At 43.0% G+C, this 11,306-nt stretch overlaps 1 protein-coding gene across 12 annotated transcripts in view; it reads left to right on the forward strand.

Moving 5' to 3' along the window:
* The window catches only part of kcnq5b (potassium voltage-gated channel, KQT-like subfamily, member 5b), a 142,244-nt gene extending 134,865 nt beyond the window's left edge, over nt 1–7,379 (forward strand). For 5 of the 12 annotated variants that reach the window (XM_085410902.1, XM_085410899.1, XM_085410905.1 and 2 more), the window contains 5 exons: nt 318–426; nt 1,905–2,036; nt 2,175–2,282; nt 4,820–4,946; nt 5,612–7,379. In XM_085410902.1, coding sequence (XP_085267028.1) covers nt 318–426; nt 1,905–2,036; nt 2,175–2,282; nt 4,820–4,946; nt 5,612–6,856 — 1,721 coding nt within the window. In that variant the 3' untranslated portion in view covers nt 6,857–7,379. The remainder of the gene's footprint in view (nt 1–317; nt 427–1,904; nt 2,037–2,174; nt 2,283–4,819; nt 4,947–5,611) is intronic. The other 7 variants (XM_085410911.1, XM_085410900.1, XM_085410904.1 and 4 more) reach the window with 3 other exon arrangements.
* The last annotated feature ends 3,927 nt before the right edge of the window (nt 7,380–11,306 follow it).

Here is an 11,306-nt window from a genome sequence, read left to right on the forward strand (position 1 = left end):
TGCTTGAGCCACGCTATGATATCCCGTTGTACGTCCACTTTAGTGACAAGATCGTACCCAGGCATGTATGAGCAGGAAAAGATTTAAGTTATGGCTGAACTGTCCCAGGCATCTTCTGTTGCCCAACTACAAATGGATGGATCTCCAGGGCAACGGAAAGCTACGTGACCGTGTGTTAGTGTGTTTGAGCAGTAAGACTAACACGGCTCACTGCAATCTGTTTGTGTGGATGCAAAATGTTCTCATTGGCATAAAGTGACTTCATTGCTATCACAGAAATAAATAATCCTCCTTTTCTGCGCCTCTCTTCCAAACAGCAGACTCCAACATTACAGCGGAGGACGGTTTTGATGAGAAGGGCTGTCACTGCGACATCTCAGTGGAGGACTTGCAGCCCTCGGTCAAGTCTGTCATCCGAGCTGTCAGGTGAGACAGAGGAAATGAGACTTCCTCTTTCAGTCTAACTTCTGCTGCAGTTTTCCGTGACCCAGGCTGCAGGCAAACTAACCCTGATTGCGGCCAACCCCCCGCCGTCTTCTGATTGAGCTCAGGGGATTAAAGTGACCGGATGGTTGTTATTTCTGTTAGTTTATTTTTGGATCATCAGGAAATATGGTTAGTGGGAGGATTAAAAGCTGTGTAAGGTGATCGTGTCACAAGGAAACAAGAGTAGACACGTCTTCATGTCCTTCGTGTCCTGAAAGAACTAAAGAGCCTGTTAGATGCAAGGTCATCATACGTTCCTGACCAGCAGGAGTTGAATAAAAGTTAAAAGCAGCTCAGTGTTTGAATTATTAAATATATAACAACTAAGACTATAATGCTGAAGCTTCTATGGCTCCATGTGGTGAACGAGCTCCTTAACAAGACACCTCATGTTGGTTTTTCTTTTAGTTTTTACTTTATGAGCATCGACAGACTTTCAGTTTTATCAAAGAACAATAATAAACATCAGTGGTTCACCTCATCCCTTTATCCAGCTTCCACATATAAAGTGAACTGGCTGTCACGCATCACTTTGTGGACACAGACAGGTGTGAAAATAGTGAAAATAGTTATTGTGCAAAGAAAAGTGTAAATTCACTAATCAAATGTCCTACGTGCCAAACTCGAGGCCACTGAGGGGCCAAGAAGCTAAACAGACGTGCTCACTTCCATGGCACCTGCAAGCTAACGAGCTTCCTTATGCAGAACGCACCCAAAGGAAAACTAATGTTCAAGCCCATAGTAGAGTTTTGTGTATGCACTCACTCACAACAGTCTCACATTCTGAGGTACATTCTGAAACCACATGACAGCACAGAGATGCGAAGGTAAGTCGGGGGTACGGCAAATTCAGGAAGTCACTAAATGAGATTTGCAGCTGCAGCAAAAATGTTCTTTGAGTCAAATCTAACAATAGCAGAAGCCAGGTATGCCATTCACCTCATAACTTGTCACTTGTACATTTTTATATGCATCACATTTCGTGTCAGAAGGCTCAGTGGTATGTACATGTAAACTACATCATCGGGACCTCCTGTTTTGCTCTATGAAATGATGCTGGCTGAGCATCTTATTAAATATTTTTGATATTTTGAAGCATTCACATGGACCAAAACTGTATATCGGAAGGCTGTGACAATATAATCCAGCATGTTTTCATTGTTTCCGACCCCTTTGACTCTCCACTTTCAGCCACGTTCCCTTGAATTCAGCCTCACTGCTCTTTTTCTGAGAAAGTGATTGTTCTGAGCGTTTGAAATGCTGTGAACAAACAGGTCGACACATTAAAAGCACCATTAAGCACTATCAAAATAAATGCAGGCTTTAATTTGTTTACATTAGCTCAGGCTGGCAGTGTCACGGCTGGACCACAGCTCCCCCTTCTGGTGAATTTATGAACTTCTGTGCTGTTCATGCAGGATCATGAAGTTTCATGTAGCCAAGAAGAAGTTTAAGGAGACGCTGCGTCCGTATGATGTGAAGGACGTGATCGAACAGTACTCTGCCGGTCACCTGGACATGCTGTGCCGCATCAAGAGCCTGCAGACCAGGTAGGACGGACATTGTACTGCAAAAGATCTGCATGTGTGTATGCATTCCTTATACATGCATGGGTTTATCTCACGCTGTTTTTTTCTTTTTGCAGTTTGTGTTTTTGCATGTTTGTACCTGTGTTTGCTTCTCTCCAGGCTGGACATGATAGTAGGCCCACAGCCCCTGAGCAGCCGAGCCAAGGCCTTTTCCTCCCCCTCCCTGTCTGTCTATTACAGCCAGGGGAGGAAGAACTCCACCCAGGGGTCAGAATTCCCCCAACTTACTCAATCTACCCACCTACTCTGTCATTCGCATGTCACATGGGTTCAGTTCACTCCTCAGTCGCACAATTCAGGAGCTGGTTTGTTGTCAGAAACGTGAAGGAAAACATAAAGTGCGGCCTCATTTATCAACCATTCGTTAGTCCAGCATACCTGACCGCCCCTTCATGGAGAAGTGATGGCAATGAGGTTTACAAAACATGCACTCGGGACAATTAGTACAACTGTTGAGTTCATTTTTTGCTAGAAAGAGAGAGCATATTTGCCCCCATATTGGCTTCCCTTCATTGGCTTCCTGTTAAATCCAGAATCAAATTTAAAAGGCCCCATTTTATTTTAATGACCTTATAGTACCATATAAACCCATTAGAGCACTTCCCTCTCAGACTGCGGGCTGACTTGTGGTTCCTAGAATGTAGAATGGGAGGTAGACCCTTCAGCTTTCAGGCCCCTCTTCTGTGGAAACTCCCAGTTTGGATTCTACTTTTAAGATTAGGCTTAAAACTTTCCCTTTGACAAAGCATATAGTTAGGTCTGGATCAACTGATCCATAGAAACCGGCAGTTGCTGAGCCTGGCTCACCAGAGATAAAATAGAGAAATGGATGGTGTGCAGCGTGCATGTCTAAGGACTGCGGGGACCTCCTTTGTAGATGGTGTTGAGTGGCTGACGAGTACATAATACTATACTTCAGCTGTGCCAACATCTCACTTCTGATTTTGGACAGGCAAAGACCCTCTTGATCCAAAATTCACTTAGTAGCACTGCTTGGAAACTTTTATGAATGAACCTTGTTTTCACTGCTCACCAGGACATTAAACTATTTTTATGTGTACAGTTTTCACATTGAAGAACAATTACAAACACAGCTCTATAAATCCCAAACTCAAAGGATTTCAGCTTACCATTTAACAATGATGTAAGCCCCTGAAGCATGCTGTGTGTCCTAAGAGACTGGCAGGTTTGTCAGGAAGGGGACAGATGAAGCCTAAATCAGCTTGAGTTGACACATAGTGCAGTACAGTACTACTCCTTCCAGTCCTCCATAAAACTGATAGATTTGCTTGTCTTTGTTAATCAGGACCTTTACATTGCTGCCAGTGTTGTTTTGTTGCCTTTACCTTCACTTCTTGTTCCACATGTGCCACCCGAGGCTTTTAAGGAGAAGCGGTTGAAAGTTCGGGATTTGTCACCGCCTTTATATGCATGATAAATCCAAGTTGTCTGCAGGTTTTAAAAACGTGTAAGTTTGGAGCTTTTTTCCTCTGATGATTTGATAAATGAGGCCCCTGGTTGACGAGCTAAAGCCTGAATTAACTGAGCTTCGAGCCACACTCTGCTCCCACACACAAACACGTCCTGGATATATCTGCTACTAACCAGCCACTAACAGATCTCTTAAGTAAATTGACTTCTGTTCTGGGAAAGGAGTTTGCAATGTGATGCTAACATGTTTTAGACACACTCCAATCACACACCAGAAGGTTTCACCTGTCATTGCTTTTGCAACACTGCCCCCTGCTGATGCTGTGTGCACTCTGTTGCTGCAGATGAGCCAATCCGACTTGCAAAGGGTGGAGGGCCTGTCAACATGCTTCTTTTTTTTTTTTAAACACATCTCGTAGTCACGAGTAGAGTCTAACACAGGTCAGCAAGCTCCAGCCACAAATAACTTCAACCTGCCATGACCTCACTGTAATATATGAAAAACATCTGTAAGATTAGAATAGAGAAAGCTGTAACAGTCCTTAAATTTACGCAAAATGTTTTTGTTTTTTTTAGTAAAATGTTTAAAATGTTACATGGAGGCTGGTCTTGTCTATATTTGGATCCAGTCCACAATTACAATCCCCAGATCGTCTACATTTGATCTGCATGTTTCATATTCAAGAGGAGCGTGAATCATTCGGTTCCTGCCCATCTTATCCTGAATTACATTTCTTATTTGAAATTGGACTGATTTACAATGAACGAGTGTCGTAAATCTTCTCGCTTCCTCCTGTAAAAATACAGTTTTAGAATCCAGATCTAACTTCCCGGTGTAGTGCTCGATCCCCTTTTCTTCTAGCATGATTTAGTGGTGACATACAGGGTGTCCACACCTGACTTTTTCTTCTTCCTTTTGGTGAACTCGTGATTGCATGATCTTGGCTCAGTTTTTCTGTGCTCTCTGTCAGCTTTAACACAAACAGACTTTATTAACCAGATCCCACAGAGCCTGACTGGATTTAGCATTTAGACATAAATATAATCATGTGTAAACCAAAATATATGACTCTAATGTTTAGAGTCTGAAATAAAAAGTTGTATTGTTAATTGGTAAAATGTAATCTGGTTGGTAATGTTTGGAAGTGTGAAGTCCAGTGAGGAAGAATAATCTCTCGTGTTTGGATTTGTTTTATTCGGGGAAAGGTTTACTTTAGATAAACGGTTCTAATTTTCCTTCCTTTTGTAGTCCTCCTTTGTACATTTTAAAATTAATATCTTATTGTGTTTGCTTGTATTTCTGTGCATTTCAGGGTGGACCAAATCCTTGGGAAGGGCCAAATTCCTCTGGATAAGAAGATTCGAGACAAGCTGCTCTCTGATGGCGATATACTGGAGGACATGAGCATGCTGGGTCGCGTCTGTAAGGTGGAGCGACAGGTCCGTCCTCTGGGTTTTGTTCTTAAAATTTCAGGAGGTTGAGAGGATCAGGGTTTTTGCTAATTGGAACTTCAGTGTTTGGATCCTTGCTGCCTCCGGTCCTCATTACGTACCCCAAAATGCCCCCAGTGTTTCTGGTCAATAAGACTAGAACAGCGCTACGTAAGTGCCAGTCCATCGACAGCAAACCAGCTAAATACAGTAAAATGTGATCCATCTCAACTGCGTTTAAGTTTCCTAAAGTTACAGGAAATAAACTTGTTGGTATTCCGGCTCTGTCCCGCTTCCAGTTTTTATGCAACATTAGACTAACTCAGCTAATCACATTCATCTCCAAACTGCTTATAAGACTAAAACATCTTACTGATCATTTTATTTTGGTATTTGTCACAATGGGTAGAATTCAAAACCTTATTAAGATGGCCCTGAATCACATTTTACTCTTTACAGCAAATTGATTTTTTTCAGGTGCACAAGTTGAAAGTGGCAAATGCATATGAATCCTAAAGCTTAAAACAAACATCTGGTAGAAAGCAAGATGCTGTTGAGGTAGCTATGAGCCCCCAGACCTGATTCTCAAGCATTCAAATCGACACTTAGAGCATCTGTACATTCTGCCAGATGTGGCGGTAGATCACTCCTTTATTCCTCTTCTCTGCTCACAGGTCCAGTCGATTGAGTCGAAGCTGGACTCCCTGCTCGACATTTATCGTCAGGTTCTGCGTAAAGGCTCGTCTTCGGCCCTCACGCTTTCCTCTCTTCCCCTCTTCGAGCTGGAACAGACTTCAGACTACCACTCCTCTGTCTTCAGCAAGGACATGTCCTGCTCCACCCAGGTCAGCAGCAGTGGAGCGCCGCCCACCAGCGGCTTCGTCACTCGCTCCTCCACCAGTTCTCATCTCTCGCAGGGAGGACTCCATCTCATCCTGGGGCCCCCCAACGAGCTCAACCTCAATCTCAATGCCCCCTCTTCCACGCCTCCCTCTGGCCTCGCATCATCCTCTTTCAGCCCATCGCCCCTGCCACATCATCATCACCATCGCCACCACCACCATCCCCAGGCTCAGGCCACCACACCTGAAAGTGGCACTGATGAGGCTATGGGTAGTTCTCCACCCATCCTCACCCCGAACAGTGTCAGCAGTTCAGAGGACAGAGTAGTAAGAGATGGTGGGTTTCCTCTTCTGGCAAGGCTTCCACCTCCACCCCCTCCTAGCCGAAGTCACGGCCCAGGCACTTTAGTGCGAACAGCCTCCATAGAGGTATCCCCTGACATAGAGGACTTTTGTGGAGGTCTTGGGACACAGATGGAGGACAGCGTTGTCGGGAAGGGCCTTGGGTTGGGGCTCAACAGATTGGGGCAGCAGCTCCAAGGGAACAGCAACAGCAGGCTTAGCACAAAGGAGGAGGGATCTTGGAGGAGACAAATGAGCTTGGAGCTGGAGCCCCTGGTGCCACCAGCGCTGGGCTGCTGCTCTGGGTCCAACGAGATGGACCGAGGATTGGGCAAGTCCATGTCAGTGCAGGATCTGAAGCAAGTAGCCCCCACCCATCACGGCCACAGCCTGTCATCTCCAAGCCCCAGTACAAGCAGTGACTCCCCCATTGGCTTCCATAGCTGTAGCCAAGATCCTGGGGGAGGAGGGGGCGGTACAGGCAGGAGGAGTGGAGGTGGGTGGGGTGAGGAGGACCTCTTTATCAGTGATAGAGACATTGAGACGCAGGGACTTGACTTCTTGTCACAGGGGTCTGCCGAGACTCCGACTTACTCCTCAGAACTCCTGAGGACAGGCGGCAGAGCCGGAGCAGGGACCCAGGGCTCAAACCGCAGTCTGGCCAGCGGTCACGCATCCTTGCCCTCTACTGGCAGCAACGAGTTGCTGAACATGCCACACGTACGGCTAAAATAGACCCAGCTACATGTCGGGAAGGCACACCAATCTCACCTCAAAAAGACGGTTTTTATCCTTTTTGGAGGGAAGTGGGTGGGTGGGAATATTACATGGGGTCTTCTTCTGTTTATATTCATGTTGATCCATTTGATAAGAATCACAGTATTTTCATACAGGCTGACCATATGACATATCATTGCATGAGTTTTGTTTTAAAGTGTGATTGACAAATCTGAGATAAGAGCCTGAGAAACGACAACAGAGACACCCAAAAACCTCCGCTGTTAAACTCGGGTTGATATGAGACCTTGACATACAGCATGGAGTGCATGCTTATTGTAAAGAGGTACAGAGATTTGAAAGGTACAGTTTGCAGTCGAGGGCATGGGCTCCTAACACTTATTGAAACCCTCTCTGAGAATGGCCATGTTCAGTGTATAAAAGCCACATTTTGTGTGTCTCCCATCAAACAAGACGTTTCCACACTGAAATGATGTTACATCACTACTGCCAGATGCATTCTTTCTTTCCCATCTTTAACCTCTTAAGATTCACAAGGTCATTGATGACATATCTTAGGTTTCGGTTTCTTAGCATTCAACCCATTTTTGAACATTTTCACCTGTTTGGAAAATGGAAAATCTTTTTATAGAAAAACTGTAATGTGGAAATGAACAAGACTTAATTCTGAGATGTAACGTCGTCTTTGTTTCTGGAAATTTGGCCTTGTGGCTAAAATAAGACCCAACTTTAACCATAATCTGTACAGGTAATCTGAAGTTAAGAGGGTAAATTTTATGAAACTAAAGCAATACGTTCAAAGGACAGAATTTAAATCATTTTAGTTTCAATCAAACCTTTAAAAAGAACTCTATTAAAAAGGAATATACCAGTGTAATGTGAATACAGGCAATACGATTTACGTTTTCATGCATGTTTTTTTTTTCCGTCTTTACAGCAAGAACAACAAATTTCTTGTGGTTTTAGGTTGTTGTCCTCAACACAATTTTGGAACTCTGTTTTATAAGGTGCAAGAACACACAGGGAAGGTAGGGGAGGGGCCAGTTGCATTCAGAGATTTGATTGTCAGTAATTAAAATGAACAAATGGGCTCCTGTTTGTGCTTGTAGGGCCCCCCCAAAAAAGAAAAAATATATACACTGATGTATTGGAGCATAATGATGTTATCAAGTATTGTTATGTTAGTATAAGTACAGTTAGATTCTCTGAGCACCATGGTTCTTTATCTCTTATGTTTTCCATCAAGGTAAAATGATATTTTTGGACTGTTCAACCACAATCACTGACTGTATATAAGAGATGGACGTAGCTTCTAGATCTGAAAAGTGAAGTCAATGCAGAAGTGCCTTAAACCTGCATTCTTTTTGATGGCCAGCAGGGGGACACTCCCTTGGTTCAAAAAGAAAGCCCTGTTGTATAAACTGAGAAAGAAATGTCCCTGCTGCTCACTTCCTCGATGGGTTCATAGTTAACATCACTAGTTTCAAGTAAAATATTGTTCATTTTGTGAATCGTGATCCCTATTACTGTGCAGGACATAAAGCAGGTTTACAGGGTGAACATATGGGCATTAAGTGTCCCTCAGTTTCACCATCAGCTCCACCTCTGCTTTCAAAAACACCAAGATGGGAACCCCAAAAGTGCTTCATAGCAGGAAATGAGTAACCGATAGGTGAAAGCAGAGTGGCTACCTCCATCTTATATAGTCTTTGTTCACTTAAACTCAGATTCTTTTGGTGTCTTATTTTGAAACTTATAAAACCATAAGCTGCTACTCAGAGGTTCAGCGGGAAGAAAAGATATGCTTTATCACAAAGCCCAACTTTTGTGTACTTTGGGCTTTTTCCAAACACAACAGGTACATTTAAGTGTGGATTTTATCTTAAGTTGGGGAGTGGAACCACTCCTCACAACACCCTCTTCAAGCCGTTGGTCTACAAATGTTTCCTGCCCTACATATTTGTATATTCTTGTTTCCATGCCCCGCCCTCTCTCCTTGCTATTTGTGGGATCAGCCCAGGAGCTGGCGTTACAACAACAAAGTGATAGTCTGCCAAAAAAGTGATTCCTGATGTTTCAGTGTGTTTTATTTGTAATGTCTTTATTTATATTGATTAATAGACTTGAACAAGATTTTAAAAAGGAGTTTTACATAAAATAACAAAATGACCAGTTTTGCAAGTGTCTTTGTGACCATGTTGGTCTCTTAAAACGTCGCATAAGTCGTATTTGTTTCAACTACTGCTGCGCTCTTGACCAGATCACTCTTAAAGACATTTTTGATATCAATGAGATTTGTTAACTGGATAAATAAAGGATATATATGCATCTATTCTCTTCCACTTATCCTTACCAGGGTTACGGGGTGGGACTCTAGCCTGTGTCGTCTACCATAGGCGAGAGGCAGGATATGCCCTGGACAGGTCGCCAGTCTGTCGCAGGGCTAACGTGTAGGGACAGACAACCATTCCCACCTATGGGCAATTTAGAATGACCAATTAACCTAACCCCACAAACTGCATGTCTGTGGAGTGTGGGAGGAAGCTTGAGAACCCACACAAACACAGGGAGAAAATGCAAACGCCACACAGAAGGGTCCTGGCCAGATTGTGGAGTTGAGCTGTCTGAGGCAACAGTGCTAACCAGCACGGCACCGTGCGGCCCTACATATATAAACGCCAAAAACTCTGCAGCTTCTACCTTGTGGCAGGAATGCTGTTGTAGCTCAAGATGACTTGATATCATTCATGAGGGATACATGTTTTATATATTATAGGCTAACAAGTGATTTACAGTAGTTTAAATACAGGCAATCATTTTTTTGGCAGACGATCACTTTTTTGTCAACACCACCACCAATCCTCAGCCCGAGGTCATAGCTCACCATCTATTTGTTACCTTCTTTCAAATGCCCAGTTGTGTTTGAGGTTGAGTTCCCTGCTATTGGCTCAGGGAGTTATTTTTCTGGTCAGAATGAGTCTTTGGGGTTGACCAAGCATGAAGAGCCAACACAAATTGTTATTTCTGACCATTTCCTTGGATAAATTAAACCCCATGTTAAAAAATGTTGGTCTCTTTGATGGGTGGCCATAAAACCCCTGAACTCAAATCATGTTTCAAAGGCATGCATGCAAGTTTGCTGTATGCACACGTGTACAGAGAAGAATGCCCATTCCCACCAGCAGCCAGTGAGGACGTCAACAGAGGTTACAAGCAGTGGCTGTTAACTTCACATCAATTATGCACCGACCGGTTGGTTTCCCTGCCGATCGCAGCCATGGATTGAAGAACATCTCAAATGTCATTACCTGGTTTAAGAGAATTGCTTAATGTCAGAACAGGTGTGTGACCTGGCAAAGCACTTTGTTTTGGTTCAGAAACACTGAAGGAAATGTTTCGACGTACGAGTTTTTCTTGTATCTGGCTTTTCTCCCGGCCTGTTCTTACATGAGGGAAGATTTTTAAACTCTTATTTAAAATCATGGTCAATGTTTGCTTTTTTTCTATACTCTGTGATGTGGGGATTATTTTTGCTTCCTGGCTACAGAATGTATAGTCGCTGAGTATTGACATTAAAACAAGAAAAGCAATGTCAAACCTCCTTGTTGCATGTTAGAGAATTAGATGCATTTGATACGGTTAAGTAGGTTTTTCTGGTACTTGGGAAAACTATTACAGCACAGCTAGATGCAGATCAGTTTTGGTGATTGGTCCACCTCTGGCTATCACAGGTAAAAACTGCCCATCTGGTCGATCTACATTTCTACCCTCACCTACAATTGTGGATCTGAGTGTCCCTGCCCGTGTGACACAGACAGGCTAAATAGCAGGGTAGAACGTGGACTGATCTATAGATGCATGACATAAAACACCTGAATAGATTCTGCAGATACCTTACCAAAAACCAGAAAAGTTTAAGGAAGTTTAGTTTGCTTTGAAGAATGGATTTTAATCTCCTTTGCATGAAGAGGCTGCCATATCCAAACCTATCTAGAAGTGATAATGAATGCTATGCCATCACTTGAGTTTAAAATCAAGGAGCCCAGCTCTGATATGAAGTCTACAAAATGTGCAGTACATCCAGTATACCGGTGCCTTGCTTGTATGGTACATATTGAGCTTTGAGTTAATTTAGTTTCTGAAAGGTGCATTAGGTTCCTCCACACAGAGATGATTGCACTGTCTTTATTTCCTCTCATTAGGTCCTTACTTGAGGCATTTTAGTTTTTATATTCAGAGATTTTGCTATTGAGCTAAAAATGGACCTTTGACATGTTACCATTCTGTCTGTGTGTCATTTTAATTTATTTAAATTATGTTCACATATTTACACACTAGTAATAATCTCAGATTTATGAAGCCTGTAATGTAAATGCAAGCAAACTTTTATTCTCATTCATCAATAAAGGAAATTCTACAGATGTTTTTTGGTGGTTTTGATTTGAAT

This window comes from Rhamphochromis longiceps, linkage group LG6, assembly GCF_057381845.1.
Source record: "Rhamphochromis longiceps isolate RC_006_pf linkage group LG6, R_longiceps_female_GT1.1, whole genome shotgun sequence".
NCBI lineage: Eukaryota > Metazoa > Chordata > Actinopteri > Cichliformes > Cichlidae > Rhamphochromis > Rhamphochromis longiceps.